This window comes from Theropithecus gelada, chromosome 15 (assembly GCF_003255815.1).
Source record: "Theropithecus gelada isolate Dixy chromosome 15, Tgel_1.0, whole genome shotgun sequence".
Taxonomy (NCBI): Eukaryota; Metazoa; Chordata; class Mammalia; order Primates; family Cercopithecidae; genus Theropithecus; species Theropithecus gelada.
Window position 1 is genome coordinate 79,050,672 of NC_037683.1, and position 27,667 is coordinate 79,078,338.

Sequence of the window (27,667 nt, forward strand, 5' to 3'; positions counted from 1 at the left end):
AATCCTAGCACTTTGAGGGACTAAGGTGGGAGAATCACTTGAGGCCAAGAGTTCAACACCAGCTGAGGCAATAGCAAGACCCCATCTCTATGAGAAAATAAGAAAATTAGCCAGGCTTTGTGGCATGTGTCTATAGTCTTGGCTACTCGGGAGGCTGAGAGGCAGGAGGCTCACTTGAGCCCAGGAGGTGAAGGCTGCAGTGAGCCATGGTTGTGCCAGTGCATTCCAGCCTAGGCAACAGATTGAGACCTTGCCTAAAAAAAAAAACAATTTTTTTCAAATGGATTGTAAGATTCAGAAGCCTGTGGCTGTGCCCTTCATGGCATCTGTCCCGTAGTGGAGTGGCTGAGCATAGCTTTTGGGACCCGATTGCCTGGGTACAACTCCTGGTTCCCCACTCCCCCCACTAACTGTGTAACCTTCAGCAACTTAACCTCTCTGTGCCTCAGTTACCATATCTGTAAAATTGGGATAATAATAGTACAGACTTCATAGGAATTTTATGAAGATTAAATGGGTTAGTTGTTCCAAAACATTCAGAACAGTGTTTTACCCATAAAGGCAGTGTTAGTTTTTGCCGTATACTTGGATATCGCCTGTGAACTTGAGGTCTTTGATGCCTGACCATCACCCTCCACTGTACACCTAGATCCACCAAGTGTCACACTAGGGGGTTTGGATTAAGTAGGTGTTGTTGCAATTGCTGACAATGTTTGGTTCATTCAAGTTTTAATTTTGCTAAAATTATTTTGTGAAACAGATGGATTGTGAAGGGTGTTGACAGAAATAAAACAACTATTAAAAAATAGGTCCACGTGTGGATTTCTAATCATCATGTCCAGTGCTGGGGAGAAAAATGAAGATGTCCTTATTTAACAGAGCAGAGCATATTTCAAATGTTAATTTTATGTTTACTGAGTAGATACTAGACATTTGTACTGGTCTTGGTTGTAGATGGCACTAAATCAATTTTACCATCTAAGTTTTTGTTTAAGTTTTAGTATTTCTGAAAGATGTGGTCTATTTTATGACAAATTATATTCAGTAAAACCATTTCACTTGTTTAGATTACTTTAGGACTTCTGAGATTACCTATCTTGGTATGACTAGTGCCAGATTTGATGAGTCTTTCTGCTTTTTTTTTCTGTTTTCAGGGAAGCTGTGATTAAGCACTCATTGGTACATAAAGTATTCTTGGACTTTTTTACCTATGCACCCCCCAAACTCAGATCAGTAAGTTCTTGGTTTTTGTTTTTAAACTAAAACATGGAGAAGGAGCGGTGTAGAAATTTGAAAAACTGCTTTGATGTACATTGTCTTTTGGAAATTTTAGAGTTGCTTCCCTATTTAGGGAAGATAATTTACTCACCTCCCTTTGAACGTGTTTGCAATTTCCATTTAGATATTCCAGTAAACAATAGAATTGACCCTAGTTTTACTAGTCATATTGAATGTTTATACCTTAATTATAATCCGGAGAGTATCCGCTAACTAGCCTACTCTGAAAATTAGCTAACTCATGGAGGAATATTCAAGCATTTGGGTAGTTTTAAATTCAACTGTGCCAAAAAAAAATTAGCTTGGCATTAAAAGGTTAGAGGAGGATACGTTTGTAAAACTAAATCGACCATGAAAACCTGGACTTTAAATGATAGAAGAACAGAGAGTGAAGGTAAATTGCACTGCCCTTCAAGTCAGTCATGGGAATACAAATGAGAATTCATCATTTATTTCCCTGAACTTTGCTTGCCTCATCGTATAGTGAGTTCATTGTCCATTTGTCCTCATTTTCCAATCACAAGGGATAATGAAAATAATGAGACTGACTTAACAAATATGCCAGACTATACATTCATTGGAGTTTTGACTTTCTTAAAATTGGCATGCAAAATAATTTCCCAACGGTAGCCACCCACATAAGCTTATGGTTCAATGACCATAGCAGCACCTTCTCTTTTGGAGATTTCTCTTATTTCCTGCAAAACACAGTATCCCACAGTTCTGAGGCAGGACTGTATGCTCAGAAATGACACAATGATTATTTGAATATATTCAGTGGTAGAAAGTATCTTTTTAGTGTTGAATGTTTCAGTAACAGCAAAAAATCTTTTGTAACTTAGCATGCATGTAAAGTAATGAGACAAATTGTCTTTTCTGGTACTGGGGGCATTTTCAAAAGAGACTTAAAAAAAAAAAAACCTTTGGGGAAAATGGAAGCATAATTGGGATATATGCCTGGCTTTCCATCTGGGTAGCTCTGAAGAGATTCCTAAGTTCAGGTATGTTAGTTGAAACTGCTCTTGAGAGTCACTTGGGAAGCGATGTAAGATACTTGAGGGTGAAATTGTTTGTTCCTTGATGAAATTAGGCACCTACCCTCTCTTTCCTGGAATGAGGCTTTGTATTTATTTATTTAACGTAAATTTTTAAATTGGGAATAGACTAAAATGGGGCTCTGAAGCTGTTTGTTGCCAGAACTCATTTACATTCTATGTGCTTAGACTTTGAAAATATAAGTCTGGGCACGGTGACTCACACCTGTAATCCCAGCACTTTGGGAGCCCGAGGTGGGCAGATCACAAGGTCAGGAGTTCGATACCAGCCTGGCCAATATGGTGAAACCCTGTCTCTACTAAAAATACAAAAATGAGCCAGGAGTGGTGGCGGGCGGCTATAGTCCCAGCTACTCGGGAGGCTGAGGCAGGAGAATCGCTTGAACCCGGGAGGTGGAGGTTGCAGTGAGCCGAGATCGCGCCATTGCACTCCAGCCTGGGCGACGGAGCGAGACTCTGTCTCCAAAAAAAAAAGAAAGAAAATATAAATAAGAAATTATGTACATGGAAAACAAAGGCTAAGGGTTAAATTAAACTAAGGTATCTAGTGAGAAATTAAATGTTTTTTACTAAAGGGTCATTTATAGGTGACGTCTTAGTCTAAATGTTAGTACAGAAATTTTTCATAAGGAAATATTATATAAGCATGTTTATGGTAAAGAATATGATTTTTGGAGATAATCCTGTTATGAACTAAAAAGGGAACTTTTTCAGTCAAAATGAGTGTTTTGATTCTGTTTATTACATACAGATCTCTTTTAGGGAGGAGCATTTTCTTTATCTCACTTATTCTTTTAAAAGCTCCCTTCTTATCACCACCACCTCCTAAGCTGCTTTTTCTTGGAAAATTATTAGATTATACTACGCATATAGTTTGTGACTTTTTTTTCTAACGGACGTTGGTAAAAGTCAGATATTGTGTTTAACAGAAATTATCTGCCAGCAGTATTTACTGCTCTTGACGGAAAAGAACGTTTCTAGAAAGAGGTTGTGTTTCTGTTTGATGGCCTACAAAATGAAATTGTTTGCTACCTGGCACTCTCTTCCTTTCCTTCTCTCTGCGTAACTGGCCCCTGTAGACAGACAGATAAAACAGCAGAAAGAAGAAAATAAAGCAAAGCCCTGTTCCTGACAGCATTTGTTCCCTAGGAAATGATTGAAGCCATCCGCGAAGCAGTGGTCTACCTGGCACACACGCACGATGGCGCCAGAGTGGCCATGCACTGCCTGTGGCATGGCACGCCCAAGGTAAGTGTGACAGCACTTGTGCATTTAAACTGTACAAGTCAGGGCCATGCTTTGTCTGCAGACTTGACTTAGCTGTCCTTAGACTTTTAATCTCCTTTGGTCTTTTCCCTGTTGTGCACAGCAACATTATCTTCCAAAAGTTGTGCCTCAGGGCCTGATGGGAATGAGCCATCTTCTTTAGGCCTACTGTTTCTTCTTTTCTCTGCTGTAGTAGAAACCTTGAAGTTTCGTTAAAGGATGGGAAGAGATCTATCAAGCAAGTAAACATAATATGTGTTTAAGCTTTAGTTTATAGAGGTTTTGGTACCTCCTCACTTAATGATCATACTATGGCAGAGGGAAATGGGAAGGGCTAACAAACAGCTGGCCACACACATTTGCTCCCATAGGTGTTAAGTACTTGAGGGAAAAGGTAAAGATTCGTGTTAGGCACAGAAGTTTAACAAAAATGATCATTATTTCCTTAGTCAGCATAATTCTGCCTTTAAAAGATAGTTGTACTGTATCTGCTTTTTTAATGCAGATTTAATTTTGTTCAACAAATGTAGATGAGTACTAACTGTTTGCTAGACTCTGCATTTGAGGACAGTTCAGACCTTGGAAGAAGGGTCTGTCTGGTCTCACTGTGAAAGGTGGCTTCACTAGGTTTGCCTTGCAATTTGCAATTTAATGGTTCCATATTTATGTCTGAATGGATTGTCACATACACATCTAAGCTTGTGATAGATCTAAGAGAACTTCTTTGGTATATTACAGTTTTTTCATTCTGGCTGCATAACTATTTTTACTAATGAAAACATATGCCACTCAAATGAAAACTCAATAAATATCATATTAAAATGTTTAACTACAAAATACCCTTAATACATAACTGAAAGTTCAGTGAGACAATCTTTCCTTTTTAAGGACAGGAAAGTGATTGTGAAAACAATGAAGACTTATGTTGAAAAGGTGGCTAATGTAAGTATAATAAAACTATGTATTTCTTCAAATTATTTTTAATAGATATATTCATGTATATTACAGAAAATTTGGAAAAATTCAGGAAATTACCAAGAAGAAAATTATTGTTTTATTATATTTTTCTGTGCATATACATGTATTTTCGTATTTTATCTACACAAAATGGAAATCATGCCACATGCATTCTTTTCTTCTTTTTTAATTTAACATTGTATTGTGATAGTTCTCTACTTTTATTAGGTGTTCTTTGAAAACCTGCTATTTACTAGCTTTTTTGGTGAATTTGTCCAGTCGTGTTAATTAAACATGGGAATTACTGCCTGGATACGGTATGTCCACATTTTAGTCTCTGGGTGAATGATGCCAGATTGCACTTCAGAAACTTGATATTAGTTTTCCTTAGGACCAAAACCATAAAAGAAATTAAAATGTATCTTTTTATTTTTTAAGAATAAATTTGCAGTGTGGTTATGGAAATTTTGTAGTTCTTTAGAAATGCAGTAACAATTTTCCTAATTTTTTTCTGGGGAATTTGTTGCTTCAAAAATAGTGTTTATATGTTTTTAGATATTAAATAATTTTTTCATGCTGTTACTATGGAGTACTATAACTAGAAAATATGTAGTAAATACAATTTTAATTTTTGAGTTATATTTTATATATTTGATGGATAACAGTTCAGTAAAGTTCTAATTTATTGGTGAACTAAAATTATGTAGTAATCAACTACTTTATCCTTCGAAAAAAATCCAGTGAGAACTACTAGCATCTGGTGAATACTTCAACTTGTTTGAAATAGTAAGTCAAACAAGTTAAAATTAATGCTGTGTAATTGTATACTTGACTGTTCTCTTCTGTTGGGCTAGAGATTAGAATTCAGAAGGCAGCTAACATTCCTATAACAAAGTGAAATATGGAATTCTCTGATGAGTTCTTTCCAGTGTATGTGATTTTTTTATGATTCATAATTCAATGTTAAATAAATTTTTATGCATGGCATTCTAATTTGAATACTTTACATTAAAATGAGTAAAAACTAGAATGTTAATAGAAAATTCACAAAGGTATTAATAGTATGACATTTTTAAATAATTAGATTGTTTTAGTTCTACATTTGGTTATGTCAGGTAATTCAACACTAAGTGTTTTTGAGAACCTAATCCCAGCATGGCACCATGATGGTAACAGAAATTAGCAATACATGTCTTTTTAAATCTCTAAGAGTTACTTCTAAAGGGGTGATAAACTAACATTACCCATGGATTTGATCCATGGGTTATTTAGAATTATTAATTTCCAAATATTGGGGGTTTCTTGATATACTCTATATTTTGTTCCTTTTAAATTTATTGAGACCTATTTTATGGCCTAACATATGGTCTACGTATTTTGAAAATAATATATTGTAGAGTTGTTTGGTGGGGTATTTTATATTTGTCAATTAGATCAAAGTAGTTGATAGTGTTCATACCATCAATGTTTTTACTGGCTTTTTATTTTCTAGTTCTATCAGTTGCTGAGAGACACATGTTAAAATTTCTAACTATATTTGTGGATTTGTCTATTTCTCACTTATATTCAATTCTATACCAGCTTCTGTTGTATTCATCCAGAAATATTTTATGCTTGGTTATGCTTATGTGTGTCTGAGTTAAGAGAACTGAAACCAGTGATTTTGTAGTAGGCACATTGTTCTCCATTTTGTTTACTTCACTTAATTCATATTACGGGTCATTTTATTTCAACATACATACATCTGTCTACCTCACTTGTCTTAGTGACTATAACATTTCATCATATGCCTGTACCATAATTTATTTAACCAGCCCCTACTGTAGGGCATTTTGTTAGTTTCTAGAATTTTTAAAATTACAATTAGTATTTCCGTGAATATACTCATATGTAAGTCTTTGTACTTACATGGAAGCACGTCTGCAAGATAAATCCCTAGAACTAGAATTGCTGGATCAGGTCATACTTGCATTTTAAATTTGTATAGGTGTTGTCAGTTGCTCTTCAAAGAAGTTGAACGACTTTACATTCTCCACAACATAAAAGTGTGCCTGCTTTTTCCTAAACCTTTGATAAATTAGTCTATTGTCAGAGGTTTTCACCATCGCTTATAGGATAAATGGCATTTCTTTGTTTTAATTATTGTCCTTAATTAGTTCCTAAAGCATTATTTCATACATTTAAAGACATTTGTACTTCTGTTTTTTGTGATCTGACTTTTCATGTTCTTTGCCCATTTTTAGTTGGTTGTTGGTCTTTGTATAGTAAGGGTGTTAGACCTTTGTTGTTTATCTTCAGTTTGTCTTTTTGACTTTACAATTAGCAACTCCGTTATTGTTTCTGATTGAAATTGTATTATCTGTGATATTCATCAGACCTGGCTCTGAATGATTGTGGGTTATTATCAAAAATCAAATTCCTATCAAAGTTTAAAACAATTATATCAACATCCAGGATACTCGTGTGACAAGCTCTGGAAACAGGTTTTAGTTTTGTTTTGTTTTTGTTCTTAACATAAAGTAAGTGTTTTAAAGTAATGATTTTTATATCATTCTCATTCAGTATATAATTATACTCTTCTAGTTTATTTTTTTCATGTTTATGTTCTAATTTTGTGAGATCACATTAAAGAAATTGAGCAATATAGAAAATTAAAAATTATTTGTATAACCCAGAGATGACTATTACAATACCTTGCCTTCCAGGATTTTCTGTGTACGTGTATTATGTATATTTGTGTGTGTGTGTGTGTGTGTAAAATTGTGTGAGTTTATATTTTCTTTTTCATGATTGGAGTATCTTATATATGTGTTTATATATGTAGGTTTTTTGAACCTAATCTTATAACTTGAACTTTTAAGTTTCAAGTAGCTATTCATTAACAGTATACCTGTTTACGTAGGTATTAGTTTTAGACTATTTGGTAATGAATAATGTGCTTTAAAAAAAATCAACCTTACCTCTAGAATGAGGTCATGATAAGAGAGAAAGTTCATTAGAATGGCTTTTATTCATCTTGTTTATATTATGTTAGATAAGTTGTCAATGTAGGTAACCTTTATGAAGATATTCTGTGTGTGGAATAAGAGCGAAAATCTATGCACTTGTTTTTAACCTTTACTGGCTTCCAATTCTTGCAGGGCCAATACTCCCATTTGGTTTTACTGGCGGCATTTGATTGTATTGATGATACTAAGCTTGTGAAGCAGATAATCATATCAGTAAGTAATTCTGATGGTCTTGAATTTAAGTTACATCGATAAACCAGTTGTGGATGTGTAAGCTTGATTTCACCATGCATGTGTAAAGACTTGCAGCTGTGCCTTCTATCAATATTTTTGCTTACTTTTAAGTTAATTATGTTTTATTTTGGAGGTTTTATTCCTGTATAAATCTCAACCTTGTAACTTGATATTAATACTGTTTTAAATATTTAAGACTGGTCAAATTAAGATTTAACACTTTTATTTTGGATTAGGATAACATGGTACTTTAGACTATATGCGATTCTAAACTATGGAAAGTTAGCAAAGTAATATTTAGATATGATCAGAAATTAGCATAGTAATTCCTCAGTTATTCCAGAACTCAAATACAAGCAGAGAATATCTGTGACCTATTAAATTCTCTCTCTCCCTGTTGAGAAATAATTACCTCTGCACAGTTACCCAGTTAATCATTACATCTGTGCTGGATTGAGCTGATGGAGAAGAAAAATGTACAAGACTCACTCAGTTGTGATGCTTCTTAGAGCTTTTGTAGGGTCAAATTAAAAGTTATTACTAAAATTAAAACTCTAGCTTCCTTTTTACATTTCAGCAATTCCTTCTAGTCCAGTGTAATGACCATAAAGTGCTAATACATGAATGTAGTGTATTTGTCCCTAAACTTGCCTTCAGAAAAACTAATTGTCCTCTTAGGGGAAGTACTCCAAAGTCAAAATTGCATTCTAAACTATTTGTTTTCTTCATTCTGTATCAATAGCCTCTTTTTCTGATTCTACGATTGTCTTTTCTCTTCTTCTAATTTTAGTGTATGAGTGGTGTTGAGTATATGGTAGAGGTTGCAGCAGGGTGGGGATAAGAAGATACAAGCTTGATAGTAGTGACCAAACTTGGAAACGTCTTGAAAACCACATAATCTGTATAGATATAGGTTATTTGTCTGAAAATTACACAAGCCTTTCTGTTTGATATACATGAATGGGACCCTTAGAGAAATCTTAGTGATGACCAGTGGTACTTTCACATCTGCGAGAAAGAAGAATGTGGCTGATTCAAAAAGAGAATTTACCTGTTGTCAGGTGGTGGTGCTATGGTCTGTCTTTGTAGCCCCTCGGGATCAGTAGAGCTGAGTGTAGTAGAAAAAGTATACCAGCTAGTGGAGGGGAAGATTGTTCTTAGATGCCAGCTGTAGGTCCCAGTGTGTGTGAATTTCTCATGCCCTTGCTGTCATTTTCCAACTTTACCCTTGACTATTTTAAGATTGTGATGACTTTCTTTGGGATAGGATTGTGGGAAGAAACAAGTTGGCAAGACTTCAACGTTACGAACTGAGTTTTTTGACATGTTCCTTGTGACTTTATTACCCTTTTGACTCCAATCAATAATGATTGTTTTTCATTCCTGTGACAGAGATGTGAGGCCATAGAATTGGCTAATGAATAAAGTCGTTTCACAGAAGTGGAAACAGGCTGGGATATTGAAAGTTTGCTTTTGTTTAATATTTTCACGACAACTAAAATTTGCATAACTGTTCCAAATGGATTTCAAGAGAAACCAAATTTCCTTCACGATTTGCCAGAATTGTCTGTTCATTTTTTTCCAAAGATGTATGCCACTTAAAGTTGCTGTTGAAACAGTTTTAATTCCTTATATCACTTTGATTCCCACAACTGCTTAACCCACATTCTTAATGACTTTATCATACTTAGGGCAGCTTTCCCTGAATGGCCTGATTTGCCGATCTCTTGTCTGTAACTGACAAATGTTCAACAGGTTCTGTGTATTATTAAACTGTGTAGCTTGTGATAAAATTCTGGAATGCTAATTGCCCTTGAATTTTTCCCACCCCTCATCTACGACAAAAACAGTTGCAGTATGCAGTGCTTTTAAAAAATAAACAGGAAAGCTTAGTGTTGCTAAGCACTCTGTTCAGGGCACCCAGACTTCCCAAAAATGTCAGGTTGAAATCACAGCCTGGTCAGCTGAGCCTTTCACCTTTCAAAATGGATACGAGCTCTTTCTAACTACTTTACTTTCCTAAATAAACATAAAGTTTCATCCAGTTTACCTTTGTTGTCATTGATACGCAGGCGGTTTGACAGCAATGTTCGTTGGAAAGTAAATAAGTACACTAGCTAATTGCTGTTTGAGGGTGAATAAATATTGATGCATATTTTTAAAGGCATTGTCTTTAAAATATACAGAAAGGTATGAATAATACAGTGAACACCCAGCCTCCCACCACCTGGCATAAAAAAGAACTTGACAAATACAGTTCAAATTTAAGCCCTTTGTGTACCCATCCCTGGTATCCTGTCATCGCCCCGTATCTACTATGATACATTTGGTATTTATTATTCATATGCATTTCCTTTTCCTTTCGCTATATGTAGACATTTTTTATTTTGTAAAACATGTATCTAATTTTATTTCACATGTTTACAAGTTCTGTATAAATGATGTCTTACATGTATTCTTCTGCATCTTGCTTTTTTTTCTTTTGTCATGTTTGTGAGATTTAGCATCGGGTCAGCATGCCTTTTTTATAAAGGACCAGTTAATAATTATTTTAGCCTTTGTGGGGTATATATGGTCCTATCACGTATTCTTGTTCATTTTGTTTTTGTTTTTTAAAACCCTTTTGAAATGTAAAAACCATTATTAGCTTGCAAGATGGACAAAAACAGGCTATAGGCTGGATTTGACCAATGTGCCATAGTTTACCCATCCACATTCTAATCATTTATTTTTCGCTGCCAAATAGTATTCTATTACATGTGACTATACTGCGATTTATTTTCTGTTTTTCTGGTGATGGATGTTTAGATTGTTTACAATTTTAAAAACTAACTTTAATTCTTAATTTTTGCTAATCCACATCCATGAACATTCTTGTGTATGTCTCCTTGGGACATGTTAAGTTTCTCTAAGGCACTTAGCAGAATCTCTGGACTGCCAGTTTTGCTGCATGTGTTTATATAGAGAGTCATGTGTTCCTGTTTCCCACTCAGCCACTACAAAACCATTGCATTACGCAGTGCTTTTAAAAATAGCCAAGAAAGCTTAGTGTGTTGCTAAGCATTCCATTTAGAGTAACTAGATTTCCCAAAATGTCAAGTTGAAATCATAGCCCCTTAATCACTGCTTGTTTTCTGTTAAGACTAAGCTCTAGTGTAAATCACCAGATAGTGATCTTCTAGTCAGATGTGGTCTCCCCACCCACTCAACTACTGTAGTCTTTTTCTTTGCCATCCTTTCCTTGAGCAGTTAATCATGATCTCACCCAGGGCTCACAAACCTGCAAAACCTTCATTGACCAGATAGGTAAATGAGTGGCCAGGCCAGGTGTGAGACAAGGAGATGTGGGAGGGACTGTAGGAAATGGCGAGAGCACACGCCCTCTCCAAGGTGGTGGGCGCCATTCAGCTCCAGTCCCTGGCAGTGTGAGCTCCATGGCAATAGATCTTCACATTTGTTTTCTTTTTAATTGAGGTAAACGACACATAACAAAATTTACCATGTTAACCATTTTGAAGTATACAGTTAAGTAGTATTAAATATGCTCATTGTTAGGCAATCTCCAGGACATTTTTTATTTTGCAGAACTGAACGAGGCACTGTACCCACTAAACTAGACCTTCCAGTTTTTTTAGTGCAGCTGAAAAGGTAGACTTTTGCGAATAGTCACCCTGTTTTCAGAACAAAACACTCGGGAAGCTGCCTGATGATCTAACCTGCCCTCTATAGTTCTGTTAGCCATTAGTTAAATCTCTTAGTTTTAACTTTTTATTAACTGTCTTCCCTCTTCACTAGATTTTAGGTTCCATATAGTAGTCTGCATTTCTTTTTGTCCCCACAGCAAACTACCGTAAGAGTGGACACCACAGGCTCAGTCTTCAGCACCATGGATGGGTTGATTTTTACATTTCTAACCTCGACCAAAAATACATACACATGTGTGCATCTTTTATTTTGACCTTTACCCTTCCTCTTTAAAAGAGCATTGGCAACACAAGAGTGCCAAGGTATCTAGCTAGAGGTCAGCACAAGGCGGTCAGAACTGGCCAAAGATGTCTTCAGAAGGAAAGTCTTTGTAATTCCCATGCTTGCTTTGTTTACTTGCCTACTTTAGAGCTTAAGAAGAAATCACAATAAATGGGCCTTTGTGAATTTTCTGTAAGTTAACTCTTGTTAGGAGTAAGCTAAGCCAGAACCTTTCAAATTAAACAATTTTTGCTATTCTTTCTCTTGAGGGTGAAAACTCATGACTCAGCTAGCTTTATTTAATCTCCATAGTTAAGGAGGATATACATATTGAGAGGTATGTTTTTCATATGAAATAATTATTTTGTGACAGCTTTCACTTTGCAGTGTGACTTTTTCTGATTTGCTCCTAGTAATAGCCCATGCGTTAGGCAGGTCTATCATTTCCTTTTACAAATAAGGGAATTAATATGCAAAGAGGTTAATGGATTTGCCAAAGGCTACACAGCTTGAACTCAAGACCTGAGAGACTAAATTCTGCACAAAATTAACTATGCCTTAGCTGTCTCTTACCTATTTATACATGTTACTGGAATTGTTAGTACACACTGTGTGATAATCCAGAACTTCCCCATTTTCTCTGTAACCCAAGTTAAAGAGAAGTGAAGTGTATAAGTACTCTTTCAAAGATGTGTGTTTTTGATGATAGGGGAAAGCTGGAATGAGGGTGATCTGGGGAAGGATTAAATGATACTACATTTTTTTTTTTCTGATCAATAAGGTGGGTTGAAAAATATTACATTTTGAAGTAAATGTTTTTTAGTTTTTTGTAAAATTGCTATTTATAAACATTGGCATTCTTTTAAAAGCCTTAATTAAATATGAATTTAGATTCTAAATTCCTTAATTACAAACCAAAAGGGAGTAAAGTTCAATGAATTTGAGGACTGGTCTGAGTAGTATTTAAGCACAGGTTTTATGCGTATCATGAAGTCCCAGTTTCTCATTTTATAAAACAATTTCTGCCCAAGCCATATGTGTCGGATTAGTCCCTAAGCGTGGAAGCTGTGGAGAAAGCTCACTATATTGAGGAATCCATTGCCAGCGTCATGCCTCCTCCCTATACCAAGGGAAAAAAATGTTAAATAAAAGTGAAGAGTAGCCATTATAGTTGTTCACTACATACAGTTTTTGTTTTTTCTCAAAAAAAAAACCAATTTTTAACGGTGTTATATTTCAGAATCATTTTGTTAAGGGCCTCGAAGTTTTGTTTCAGTTTTTTTTTGTTTTTTTTTTTTTAACTGTAGAAATTGGCCCAGCCTATGTATTATTCTCACCTCTTTCTTTCAACAAATTAACAAAATATATAAGAAATTAAAGCGTTTGTCCTCTTTTATGAGTTGGTTAAAGCTTAATATAGGTACCTAAAGGTACAGTAAAGGCACACTCAAGTTACGCCATATTTGGGGCGCTAAACACTTCGTTATCAACAACACATAGATTGTCCGGGTGCGGTGGCTCATGCCTGTAATCCCAGCAGTTTGGGAGGCTGAGGTGGGTGGATCACCTAAGGTCAGGAGTTCAAGACCAGCCTGGCCAACATGGTGAAACCCTGTCTCTACTAAAAATACAAAAATTAGCTGAGTGTCATGATGCATCCTGTAGTCCCAGCTACTCCGGAGGCTGGGGCAGGAGAATTGCTTGAACCCAGGAGGCAGAGGTGGCAGTGAGCCAAGATCGTGCCACTGCACTCCAGCCTGGACAACAGTGAGATTCCGTCTCAAAAAAAAAAACATAGATTGAATTCACATTGGAGCTTGTTTGCCTTGAAAGAGTTCCCTACCTTGTAACAAGTTCTGTGTATTTTTTTTGTGTGTGTGTTTTCCCATTTATTACTGAAATTTTATGTTCATTTTCCCTGGGTGCTTGAAATTATATATTCATTTTGAGGTGGTTAGACCTATTGAATTTTCAGTTCTCTGAAAACTTTTATGTTTTACATGGAAATCTTTATACTGTGATCTTAGACTTCAGAAGTAATTAGGAGAGCATAATGAGGATCAGACTGCTAGAAACAGGACGTAGTCGTCAGAAGATTATGTTAGATGATCAGTGCGCAGCTCTCAGTAGTGGTTGACTCCTAGTAAGCACTTAATGAGTGTTAGCTACTGTTATCAGAAGCATGCTATACTTTTGTGCAAAAAATGAGGGAAGGTTGGGATTTTAAAAAGAGAAACTTGGTGTTTGGAACCTGGAGCAGCATCATCAGCTGTAGGATCATGACACAGCGAGATTCATGGTCCCATGGTTGATGGCTGACTTGATTTTGAGCTCGGTTCCTTACACTGAAATTGCTAATCTCATCATAATAAATAGGCCCTTTTAAGAAGAGCAGATCTGAATGTGTCCTCTCAGAGAGAATCCCTTTCCTTTAGAGGAGGTTTTATGTTTGAAAGAGACTGGATTTGGAGTTGGAGAACCAGGACACTGCCACTGTGAGTCCTCTGGCAGGTCCTCTCCTCTTTCTGGATGCCTCATCTGTAAACCTGGCCAGTTGGACAGAACTCTTCCCGAGGCCCAGCCAGTTCTAAAGAATATGGGGTGCTCAAACATGCATTGAATACTTGTAAAGTTTGTTACAAGAAATAGGAGTGTCAGAGGTGGGGAAACAAATTGATGACTCTTCTGTTGCATCTTCTCTATTAAGAATAAAGGAATTTTTAAAAATTTTCAAGTGACTTTTCTGTCTTTGAAAACATCAGACTTACACAGGAGTTTAGTTAGGGTGGGGATGACATTGCTTTTGTCCCTTAAATTCAAACAACTAGAAAAGGAGGTTACTGTTCTTGGGTATGTTGATTGGAAATGTCATACAGTGTAATTTGTAACTGCTTAGTTGAGGCTTTCTGGATTTGGTTTCCCCTCCTCCTCTGTTTTTGTTTTTCATTGCGGTAGCTAAACAGCCTTCATTTGCCATGAATAAGCAACCTAACTTTAAAAGCCTTTATCCACTTGTTCGATTTAACAGAGTTTCTTTATCTCCTTTCACATACATCTCAGCAGGGAAATTCTAATAGAAATGTTCTTCATTCATGCCGATGCTACATTTAAATGCAGCTGCAAATTAACTGTCTCTACTCAGTGACCTCAGCAAGTGATGTCCCTCGTAATAGTGGCCCAAGAAATACTGGCCATAATGAATGAAGATAACACCTTTAAATATTTTTTAAGTCCTTGGGCTTGGTCAGTTAATATAAATGAGTTGTTCAGTAATGCTAGTCACAAAAGAGAATTGATTCTGTGTTCTAAGTGTAAATCTCTGTGTGCTTTAATGAGACAATTTCAGAACTAGCTCCACATTTTCCATGAAGTACGCTGGGAAAAATAGTTAAGTATGTCCTTCACCATTGAAATTCCAGGCATACTTTAAGACTGTAGATATCAATTCTTTTTGTTGTTGTTGTTGTTTATAATTTTATAGGACATTGTGCTCACTTCGGCGGCACATACACTATAATTTTATAGGAAATTATCAGTTCCTTGTTTAGCATAGTAAATGACAAATATGGAAGGAAGGTCCTGTGGTACTTTTTTAAGAATGCAGATATTGATTCTTCTTTTTGTTTATAATGTTACAGGAAATTATCAGTTCGTTGCCTAGCATAGTAAATGACAAATATGGCAGGAAGGTCCTGTTGTACTTACTAAGCCCCAGAGATCCCGCACATACAGTACGAGAAATCATTGAAGTTCTGCAAAAAGGAGATGGAAATGCACACAGGTAAAAACAAGTAGAATGGCTTGACTTCTTTATTCCTCTGCTCTGGTTGTCTGCTGATGTTGAATAGTGCATGCGTCCAGAAATCCACTTACGCCTCTCTCTAAAATTGCTGAAAAGGTGAATTCCATTTTCAAGCCTGTATTTTTGACAGATTCTTAAAGCTTTTATCTTGAAAAGGAAACAAAAGTGTCGTGCCAAAAGAATACCTCTGAGCCCTTGGCACATAGTAGGCATTCAGGTGTGTGGTTTGACTTTTGTGTTGCTTTCTTTTCAAAGCTACCGATACCACGTATTTGACTACCCTAGAGTATGGTGTCCATACAGCAGTGTAAACGTGTTGTTTTGTGGGTATGTTGTTTGGTTTTTGGCTTTTTTTTTTTTGGTATTACACAAGCCAGACTCCCTTTATTGAGCGCTTGTTCCGTGGCTGGCATTATTCAGATCGCGGGACAGAAATATTTTTAAAAACAGATAGAACACATACTCAAATCACTCACTGTCTACGTGCTTAACAGAAAGATAGACAATAATAATAGAGTGTGATACAGTCTGTGATAAGCTCTTAGAGGTTTTTGTGATAATAAGATCACATTTCCTTTGCAATTTATCTTACCCTAATACCCCATTCAACATATTCAACAGTAAGAAAGATACAGAGGTCCGCAGACGGGAGCTCCTAGAATCCATTTCTCCAGCTTTGTTAAGCTACCTGCAAGAACACGCCCAAGAAGTGGTGCTAGATAAGTCTGCGTGTGTGTTGGTGTCTGACATTCTGGGATCTGCCACTGGAGACGTTCAGCCTGCCATGAATGCCATCGCCAGCTTGGCAGCAACAGAACTGCATCCTGGTGGCAAGGACGGAGAGGTAATGTGCCGTTAAAGGCCAGGCAGGAAAGCTGCAAAGGCCACAAAACTTCATTTTTGGAGGATGCGGGGTGTCAGTAAGAAAACTGGGGAGGGAGATGCCTGTTGAATAACAACAAAGAACCTCCCACAGCAGCAATTACATTCATCTTTAATTTTCTCTAACCATCTGGGTCAAAGCCTGGCACTTGGGAATGTTTTGCAGACATGTATTTGGTTATGAATGAAATCATTGCCAAGTATTGAATGCCCAAGGTGCTTCTGACACCTGAGATTGGGGAAGAGAAGAGATCTTAGAGAAGCCCTGGCTCCTCCTGACCATATTAACAAATGGGAAAGATGAATGCAGCTTGAAAGTTTCGCTATAAGGAGACTGAGCCGGTTGCCTCCCATACTTGCTAAGGAGAAACCCAAGTAACTGGGAACGATTGCTATTGCTCTTGAAAAAGAGTAAGGTTGAGCTGAAGAGATGCTGTCTTGAGTTGCTCATCAGATAATCCCCTTAGGTAGTCAGGTGTACTTAAACAGCATGCAGCATTGGGTTTTGATGTTTCTGCTCTAGTGTTCTGTCCTGTAGGTTTATTTGTGTCTGAGAATGGCATATTTCAGTCTAAGACATGATTGGCATTAAGATGAGCCTTGTGCTGCTACTGTTCAGAGCACATTTCATGAAGCTGAGACTAAAGTGCTGTGCAGTGGCTGTGTTATCCGACATAACTGTCTTTTGGTCTGGGGATTAGAATAGATCTCTGTTCCCCCCAAGTATGATGGCTGTTCTAGATAAAGACCTCTTAAGCCTGTGGAACTTTAAAAGTGGCTGAGTCCTTATCAGTATGTGGTGACATAAATTGTATGTATTCATTCAAATGTATTTGCATGAATGAAAACAGCTTTTAAGATTAACTGTTCTTGACCCCTCATAGCTTCACATTGCAGAACATCCTGCGGGACATCTAGTTCTGAAGTGGTTAATAGAGCAAGATAAAAAGATGAAAGACAATGGGAGAGAAGGTAGGCTATGAAATTTGACCTTTTCTTGTATCTTATGTGGAATTCCAGTAATTCCTGGCATCCCTGAACTTTATACCGTCCATTTAGGCTCAAATGAAGTTTGTTGAGTGTTTAGAAATGATGTCTGTGAATAAGAAATGATTCAGTGGTTGCTGGTAATGCTTTTTCCCCTAGAAATTTGTGCCCGAGAACTCTTTAATTTTCTTTCTTTTTTCCACCCCCCCCATACCCCCCACTCTCTCTGTTCTCCTTCCTCTGCTGCTGCAGGCTTCTAACCTGGCTTGGTCACTGCCTTAAAATGCCATTCTAATGAGGATGGTGAGCGGGGCAGGGGGCCCCAATTGTTGAGTATCATTACCTCAGTAGAAAGGCATGATATTTATCTCTGTGTTTGAAGAAAGAATAAGCAGAGGAAGATTATCCTCGTAAGAGAATTTTGGACTAGTGCCTGTTTATTTGGTATTGAAATACATGTGACCAAAGAGTAAGCCAGTCTTTGGCGCTTTCTGTTTTTTTGTAAGCCTTACAGCTGCTCTGTAGAAACTCAGCTCTCTAGAGAAGGACAGTATTAGCATTTGCATGCCATTCCCCTCTCAGTCCTATCTCCAACCAGACCTTCACTTAGGAAATCCAAATTGCATCTGGTATTTAAACCACTGGAGAGATTTTTTTCCCCTAGTGAATTAAAACAGTTTGGGCTTTTCATTACAATGACTGAAAAAAAAGTGACAGATCGTGAATTCATGTCTTACGGCAAGTGGCAGCTCTAATGGCTAGTGAGGCAATCAGTATAGCAGTAGAGCTGTCTCTTCTCACTTTACCTTTAAGAATGGGGACCTGGGGCTATTTTTCACTGAAAATTTTTTTGGTAAAAGAGAAGCCTTGTGATGAATATTAAAGAAAAAAAATAACATATGGAATCATCTTTTTCATTATTAAAAAGTTAATGTATAGTTGAGTTTATGCCAGAAAAGTAGTCTGGCTTAATGTCCAGTGGTTTTTCTCCCTCTTAATTAAAATGTGCTGAGAACCCTAAAATCTGCCTGTTTGGGTCTGATGTGTTTGTCTTGTCGTATTCCTATAGCACCAAATGAGTTTGTCCTCCTGCATGTCTAGCTGTTTTGATTCTCTCTTACTGTATAGTAGCCACCTTAAAACGTAGTAATTTTCAAAACAATGACTTGATCAGGGTCTGGTGGTATTTGCCTCCTCTGTGCTCAGAGTCAGTCATCTAAGGCTGCTCGGTTTGTGGCCGGAGTGTCCACTTTTTGGAATAACTCAATCACGTGGTTGGCAAGTGAGTACTGACTGTTGACTGGAGATCAACAGCTTCAGTTTCCCTTCCTAGGCTGCTTGGGCTCCTGCACGAGATAGTGGTTGCTTTTTTAAGAGTGAGCATCCTGAGAGAACAAAGTAAATGCCTGGCACTTCCATGATTTATCCTTAGCCGTCATTTATTGCCACTTTCATCATACTATTTTGGTCAAATCAATCACAGAGGCCCCCCGTGATTCAAAAGAAGACATGGATTCCCCCTGTAGATGAGGGAGTGGCTGCATTCTAGAAGAGCACACAGGACAGGAGATATTATTGTTGTCAGCTTTGGAAAACAGTTTGCCTCACTAGGTGAACCCTGTCCCTGTTTAGCAGGTACCATGAAAGGCTGAATAGCCATGGGCCTCTTGACTTTTAAAGAGTCCTTACATTTAGGTATCTGAATGAATTATGTAGTACATGCTACCTGACTATGATGTTTGCCATCAAGATAGGTTGTCCCTACCTCCATCTACACTAAATCTTAGCTATCAGAATTTCTCCTGTGTCCAAGCATTAATTGCACAGTGAAAAAGATAATACCAAGACCTTGGGAATCAGAAGTACCAGAATAACAGGAGACAAATGGTATTTTTGGTTTGTGAGTATGTAAGTGTTGTAAAGAGAAATGCCAAGTGTAAGCTACAACAATCATTTACCAACCACTGTTGAACACGTGAACACTGTGTTATGTTCATGGCACCTTCTGAGTGAAGCATTTCTCCACGAGGAAGAACTTGATTTCAACCAACCATGAGGTGCTACTGTGAAACATTTATTTACTGAATAGCTTTTAGGTCAAAGTTAAATCGTTAAATAGTACAAAGAAATGCAGACATAACTCAGTGAGTGTTTTATTAGAATTCATTGTTTATCTTGAGTAATTACCGCTAAACATAGCCTAGGTTTTGGATCAGAGTTAAAAGAAATCGCTGTTTTGAAAATGCATTAGATAAACCTGCACTGGAATTTTTAGTGTTAAAAGGGAGACTGGGTGAAAGCTACTTTTATTAGCTTTTTTATTTAAAAATATTTGCACGTTTGAGGGCAGTAGAGAATGGGTTGGGGAGTATAAATCTTATTATATGACGTTCACTAAGCTTCAGTATATTTTACAGGTTGTTTTGCGAAAACTCTTGTAGAGCATGTTGGTGTGAAGAACCTGAAGTCCTGGGCTAGTGTAAATCGAGGTGCCATTATTCTTTCTAGGTATGTATATCGTGTGCCCTTCTCTGAGCAGGGCCTGGTCATGCAGAAGACATACTTCCTTCACATTGATTTCTCAGTTCTAATATTTGTTCTCAGTAGTCTAGTATTACTTCCAGTCAGTCATGGTCTAGACAAGCATACCAAATATTAGAAAGCAAATGTAACTCTTTCAGTCAGTCCTTAGAATTTTTTTTTTTTTTTTTTTGAGACTCCATCTCACTCTGTCACCCAGGCTGGACTACAATGTCACAATCTCAGCTCACTGCAGCCTCAACCTCCTGGGCTCAAGTTTTCCTCCCACCTCAGCCTCCTGTGTAGCTGAGACTACAGGCACATGCCACCACACCCAGCTTTTTTAAAATTTTTTTATTTTTTGTAGAGATGGGGGTCTCCCCATGTTGCCTGGGCTGATCTCAGACTCTTAGGCTCAAGCAATCCTCCCATCTTCATCTTCCAAAGTGCTGGGATTACAGGCATGAGCCATTGTGCCTGGCCCTTAGGATTTTTTAACTACCATCTTTTTGACAAATTATAACATTCACAAGATATCAGGTGGCTTCACCATGTTTATGGTTTTGACAAAAACATAATTGTTTTTTTTTTTTTTTGAGATGGAGTCTCGCACTGTCGCCCAGGCTGGAGTGCAGTGGTGCGATCTCGGCTCACTACAAGCTCTGCCTCCTGGGTTCATGCCATTCTCCTGCCTCAGCCTCCCAAGTAGCTGGCACTGCAGGTGCCCGCCACTATGCCCGGCTAATTTTTTGTATTTTTAGTAGAGACGTGGTTTCACTGTGTTAGCCAGGATGGTCTCAATCTCCTGACCTCGTGATCCGCCCACCTTGGCCTCCCAAAGTGCTAGGATTACAGGCATGAGCCACGGCGCCCAGCTTGTATTTTTTTTAATGAATAACTTATGTCCCTGTGAAAACTGTGACAATGTTGATTCTTAAGTCATGCCTAATTCTACATGTAATTTCCTTCGTTGTTTTAAAAGATTCTAAAAGGATTGGAAGAGCATTTGCTACTGAAGTCTGTATGCTAATTGTTGATATCTGACTTAAAATGAGAAAAAAACAGTGATGAACTGTGGCCTGTTTTGTATTATTCTCTGAACTTAGTTGAGTTTATCAATCCACAAGTCATTGAAATTTTCCAAACATTCTATGTGCAGATGAAAACCTTCTGTTAAGAGCATTCATTTAAAAAAAGATTTGTATGTTGCCTTGAAGCAATTACTGTTGATTTTTCCCCTGCTGTGTTATTAAGGTTTGGGAAAACAGATACCAACTCTAGTTTGAATTTCTCAAGATATTTCACTTGCAACATGCTATGCACCTAATTTATATTGTTTGCAAGTGTTATTTTAAATGTTTCTTCAACATATACCTGATCTGGTACACATACACTCACAAACACACGTAGGAGCATTCATATCTTCAGGTATGTCAGTGTCTCCCAATATGTAAGTGTTACAGATCATTTTGTTCATTTCTGCTTAAAATTAGTTAATTTTCCAGTTGATGTCAAATGGTCAGAATTCACTAGCTGATACATGAACTTTTTTGTTACAAATTCTTTTACCAGGCATTTGGAGTATTAACATCTACTGACACATTCTTTCTTTACACTCAATTAACTGGAAATTTCAGCAATGCCATGAAATTAATTTATAAAGGATGTTCATCAATCAGAACTCCCGTTAGGTGGATTTCAAACATAGGAAGGATACTATAGGTTTATTATGGAGCTCTACTTAGAATTGGAACAGGAGCACAGGAAATATTTGAAGTTCTAAATGGAAGTTGAGCTGTATGTAACTAATACAAAAAATTGTTTTTGTAAATTTTAGGTGAAAAGAAAATCAGCCTTGTATGTTAGCTGAAAAGTAATTCAGAGAAGCAAAATTCTCTATCATTTGGGAGTATTGGCTCTTGACAGACTGCCTGGGTTCCAGCTTAGTGCATAGCCTTGGGAAAATTCAGCTTTCCTGGGCCTTAATTTTCTTGGTGGCAAAAAAATGAGATTAATCATAACCCTATGGTTGTTATGAAAACTAGATTGGAATGATGCATATAAAATGCCTAGTATTATGTCTAATATGTGGCATATGCTTAGTAAGCAATAACTATTATGTGTTATATAACTGTGTGTTTAGCCAAGATGCATGAAATTAAAACACCTAGTGAGTCACAAATTCATTACAAGGGAACTTTATTTTTTAGCGTCATAGGTGGCAAGCTGAATCTGTTGCTTGTCTTCCAGAAGCAGTAGAATACTGCTTGGTACTGATCATTTATCCTCCTCTTTATTGACATAATGGAAGTTATTGGGACCAGGGACTTTGGAAAATACCAAGTACCTCATTTCTAGAATGTGTTTCAGAGGTCCGTATTTACATATGGTCCTGAAAAAGAAGAGAACAGGAAATTCAGGCCTGGTGCTCTGCAGTCAGAGCTGTACGTCCTATTCACAGAGAAATAGGCCCGCTGTTACCAGTGTCTAGGGCTCCCTTCACTTTTGATAGGGTACTCGGGCAGGGTTTCGGAAAGCAGAGGCCGGGGTTATTTTGTTGAATGGCTAACATTTATTGAGTGCTTACTAAGTGTCAGGCTCTGGCTGGGAGCTTTAGATACAAGGCCATTTGAACCTCAGAAAACAACTCTGTGAGGTAGAAGGTGGACTCTGTTGTGAATCCCATTCTACAATTTGGGAAACTGAGTCTTAAGAGAATTTAAATAGCGTGCTCTTGGTTGTACAGTTACTGAGTGGTAGAGGCAGGTTTCACACCCACGCCGTGAAGCTCCACAGTGAAGCTCTTCGCCCCTTCACTAAACGTTAGTGCTGTGGAGTTCAGTGAGAAGGCTGCTAACTCTGACCTCTCTGTGCCTCTCTTCACACATTTTCATTCAGCCATGTGGTGGGCATTTTTTGGCTGTCTGCTCTATAAATGTAGCATCATGAAATAAATAAAATACGGTCCCTGCTCTTGAGCTTATAATCCTGAGATGGGGAAGGGAAGATAGAATACATGTAGAATCATTTTAAGACGGATGTAAGTAAGTCCTAAGATAATGTGAAGGTAGAGCCAACTCTGTATGGAATGCTGTTGGTCCTGCAAATGTCTTTGCTTGGGTGACTCCACCAGCAAGATTCTAAAACATTTTTTTTCCATGGCTTTATAATATAAGCTACTGGTCCTCATCATTCATCCTTTGAATGAAAAATAATGTGTATATAGTTACAAGGCTTGTCTCACAGTTAACCAAGTCTTTTATACTATTGGTACAGGTAGTATTGGAGATGATGTAGGAGTTCTTATGAAATTTAATTTTTTTCCTCTCTTCAGTCTCCTTCAGAGTTGTGACCTAGAAGTTGCAAACAAAGTCAAAGCTGCACTGAAAAGCTTGATTCCTACATTGGAAAAAAACAAAAGCACCAGCAAAGGAATAGAAACTCTACTTGAAAAACTGAGCACATAGGTGGAAAGAGTTAAAAGCAAGATGGAATCATTTTTTTCTGTTCTCTGTTTCCCAATGCAGAAAAGAAGGGGTAGGATCCACCATACTGGTAATTGGGGTGCTCTGTATATGTGTTTCTTCTTTGTATACGAATCTATTTATATAAATTGTTTTTTAAAATGGTCTTTTTCAAAAATCTCAGCTGTCTCCTCTGTTACATCGAGTAGTAAGCATATCAATGTGTGAGGCAATTAATGTGGAAGGTTTACCAATCATATGTGGTGGGACCAACCAAATATATAAAGTGTAGTTGAACGAGTTGATTCAGGGGAGAAGACGTCTTCAGTGAGCATAGTCTCAGAAGGCTTCCTGGAGAAGGTGGGACTTGAAAAGACTTTCATCTTGTCAAAGGAAGGCAGGATGTGGAAAAGAAGAGCCAGGGGGAGTCGTGGGCACAGTAAAGTGGAATTTAATGAGTACCGGGGGAGCGGGGGGTCCACAGCTGCATTCCTAGCTGTCTTATGGATTAGGTTCCATGCTAGATTTTGTTTGAAAGCCACTCAGGTAAGTTAAGCTCATAGGAGGAAATGTGCTACTGGAATTTTCTGGTCTATCATGGTGAGAATGGACTCACTCCTCTCCATGCGCTAGGTATTCCACGTCCATGGTTCTGCTGCCTTCCCTACTGCTTCCTGTTCTTCCAGATACTTGGTGCTATCTGTCACCCACTGTGGCCTCTCCTCTGTTTACTTTGTTCCTGTGAGTTTATACAATTTTATTTTTCTAGTCTTATCTTACTGTTTCTGAAAGGAACAGAGATAAACTCAACAATGCACCATTTTTAAGCAGAAATCCACAAATGGCTTTAAACAGATTGAAAACAACCTACCTGGCTTCATGGTGGTCTTCTTTTCCATGGATGAACTTAGCAGATCTGAGAATGTCTTTTATTTGAAAATTCAGCTTATTGTATTTTCAGTTTGCATCAAACCCTGCTTTTCCTAGGAATCAGCTGTTGTTAGAAGGAAGGAGAACCCCATTTTCCCTTGAAGTCTGGTGTAATAAGTATTTGCATAACAGAATAAAGGCCCCTTAGAGGAAATGGCTTCCTACCTGAACAAACTCAAAGGACTGGCTCTTGAAACATGAGATGGCACTTCTGTTTCTATTTCAGTGAAAATCTGAAAAAGTTACATATTAGTTTTAGCAGATTAATCACTTTTAAGATTAAGTCTGGCAAATTTATGGATATATGTATCCATAATTTAAGGATATATGTAACCATTAGAATAATGGTTAAGAGAACACAAGATCACAAAGTAGCAGCAGTTAGTATGGAGCCCGTAATCAAACTATTTCTAGGCCAAAATTAATGACCTAAACAAGCATAAAAATTTGAGATTTGAGCTCTTGTCTTACCTTTTGATAGTGCTTAACCTAAGGAAACTAAGTTTATGATCGTCCTCATCTTTTCTGAACCTAAAAACACCACCACCAAAGTTCCCCAAGTCTCCTTACTTCCCCAAATGCGTTAGTAAATTTTTTAATGAATGGCCTTAACCAAGAGATACGGTATGCTCTTTGGATTGAGTGTCTTTTATGAATAGTAACTAAATGGCTGCTCTGCATTCCAGAGTGTGCAGACAGACACCGGTTGCTATGTATGTTTGTACCCATGACAGTGCCCTGGATGATACCACGGATAACACCCTGTAAAAGAACGGTGTTTGGAATATTTTTCATCAAAATGTTTTATCCAGTTTTTAAACATGGGCTCATGCCCATGGCTGAATGTAAGTGGACACATAGAGCTGCAAAATTGTGGGAATGAGACATTTTGGTCTATGCGCTCTTGTTGTTAGGGAGTTAATTGTACCTTGGGAGGAAATGATTAGCTCTTCGTTGTGCTTGATATGTGATAACTACTTGAGGGAAAGGTGAGAGGAGTCTGGTAAGGTCATGGGAATCATCTGACTTTAAGCTCCTGATGACTATAATTAAACATAATTACTAATTTAGATATCTTAAAATGACTTCCAGATGCTTGACAACAGACTTACCTTTTAGATGAAAATCCTCTTGCATTTAAAACTTAGGTTCTTACTGGTATATCTACCAGTAAGCACGTACTGACTTGATGTTATCACATTTAGCAGTAGGCAGTGATAGAAAAACTCTGAATCTTAAAGACCTGTAATAGCAGGAATATCCTTTTGAAGAAACAGACAAGACATGGGTTCGGTTGTTCTTACCAGATCAATTATTTGGCCCCATTGTATTACTCGATATCTAAGTCTAGTTCTAAATATCTGTTGGAATCTGCTCTTTTGGTGATAATACCCTGCCTGGCACCTTTCTGGAGGTTCCCCTCCTCCTACATTTCAGTCGCCTTTTTGGTTGGAGTGGAATTATGATTTGCCTCGACCAGCGGCATGTGACTCTGGCCTCTGAACCACAACACTCTCTTGGCCACCGTGATTAATTAATGAAGTATACGTGTCCCATGGTAAGTTGAAGAGCATTCTGAATTTGTATCACTTTGCTTCATCATTTTGACTTTTGCACAGGTGAAAAGTCGTAAGTAGGCCAGGTACAGTGGCTCACACCTGTAATCCCAGCACTTTGGGAGCCCGAGGTGGGCAGATCATTTGAGGTCAGGAGTTCAAAACCAATCTGGCGAACACAGTGAAACCCCATCTCTACCAAAAATACAAAAATTAGCTGGGCGTGGTGGCAAGCACCCATAGTCTCAGCTACTCAGGAGACTGAGGCAGGAGAATCGCTTGAACCTGGGAGGTGGAGGTTGCAGTGAGCTGAGATCGCGCCCCTGCACTTCAGCCTGGGTGACAGAACAAGACTCTGTCTCAGAAGAAAACAAAATTGTAAGTTGATCTATTATAAATCAGGGACAGTCTGTACTCTTAATACTAAGAGTAGCACCATATCAGGATCTGGCATGAGACTGAAACCAGAGCACTTACAGTTCTCTGGCTAAAACACTGTTGAATGTACTAACATCAAGTCAGTTTCTGGAAGAAAAATGTGAAAGATGCTCTCCCTTATTCTGGAATCTCAAACTTAGACTATCACCTGGGCTGCCTGCCTGCGTGTTACTGTATTTCATCAATTCTACATTTTTATTTTGCGTTTAACAAATCTTTCAGGACATCACTTACAGTCAGTGGCATATTCACATGACCGTTGATAGGCAGCTTTTTTTCTGAGTGATAAAATAGTGTTACGTCTTAGAGGCAAAGTGTTACAGTTGGTAAAATACAGTTCCATCTTTTCCTCTCTCAAATGTTTCTCAGTCTCCACAAGCCTGGTTTGCTTTTCTGTAGTAGCTTTTCACTCCTCAAAAGTTTTCTTTATTGCTGGACCCTCCGACAGATGATCAGCGTTAGGATGAGGTGTTTTCTGCCACATAGGTCACACCCTTTTGGAAAATGAAAATCAGGTAAAATTAAAGGCAATATAAAATAGTGGCTGGGAGCACAGGCCTGGAACCACATTTGAAGCCTGGCTTTGTAGCTGGATGATCTTTGTAAGTTACATACCCGCTCTGCTTCATTTTCATCATTTTTAAAATGAAGATACACTTCGCTGTGTCTTTGTGAGGGTTAGGTTCCCCTCCTTGAGTTTTTTCCCGTAAAACATTTCAGCAGCTTCTGCCCCTACACATAGTTACAGTTACATTTTTAAACATATATTTGCTAAGAAGTCACATAAGAATACCCACAAATTCATTACCGCTTTAAAATATATTATTTACAATTTTGAACATCAACACTATACATTTGAAAAGTAGTCAAAACATGAGCCTTCATTCCCTTGGCAGCTGGTGCTTGGGCTAAAGTTGGGTTTGCAGGCTCCTTGTAATCATTTCTGCCAATATAGATTAGGAAGCAAAAGGTGAAAGTACTTAAACCAAAATGGGGCTGCTTTTAAAATACAAATAACCCTGGTGGAATAGCACCACTAGCTGTCATTAACGCCTTCCTGTGAAGTCTATCGACTTGCCGAGGTAGATGGCAGAGAGTTAGGTTAACAAGGGAGTTTGTTTCTTGGGGCAGGAGAAAGGGGTGAACTGAACTCACACCCCTATTAGGTGGAGGTACAGCAGAGAAGTGGGGGCTTCAAGTTGTTTGCTGGTCTTGGCATCCAGAGATGAAATCTGGGTCAGCGCCAAGGGACAAAGTGGATTAACTCCAGGTGATCGTTTTGTGGAGGGAACTAGCCTTTGACTTGTTTGGGGCAACTTGGATA

At 37.8% G+C, this 27,667-nt stretch overlaps 1 protein-coding gene across 2 annotated transcripts in view; it reads left to right on the forward strand.

Moving 5' to 3' along the window:
- Positions 1-23,591, forward strand: part of PUM3 (pumilio RNA binding family member 3) — a 41,369-nt gene extending 17,778 nt beyond the window's left edge. For both annotated transcript variants that reach the window (XM_025360311.1, XM_025360312.1), the window contains exons 10-18: positions 1,155-1,233; positions 3,483-3,581; positions 4,488-4,541; positions 7,697-7,777; positions 15,403-15,545; positions 16,188-16,410; positions 17,333-17,420; positions 19,853-19,943; positions 23,290-23,591. In XM_025360311.1, coding sequence (XP_025216096.1) covers positions 1,155-1,233; positions 3,483-3,581; positions 4,488-4,541; positions 7,697-7,777; positions 15,403-15,545; positions 16,188-16,410; positions 17,333-17,420; positions 19,853-19,943; positions 23,290-23,422 — 991 coding nt within the window. In that variant the 3' untranslated portion in view covers positions 23,423-23,591. The remainder of the gene's footprint in view (positions 1-1,154; positions 1,234-3,482; positions 3,582-4,487; positions 4,542-7,696; positions 7,778-15,402; positions 15,546-16,187; positions 16,411-17,332; positions 17,421-19,852; positions 19,944-23,289) is intronic.
- The last annotated feature ends 4,076 nt before the right edge of the window (positions 23,592-27,667 follow it).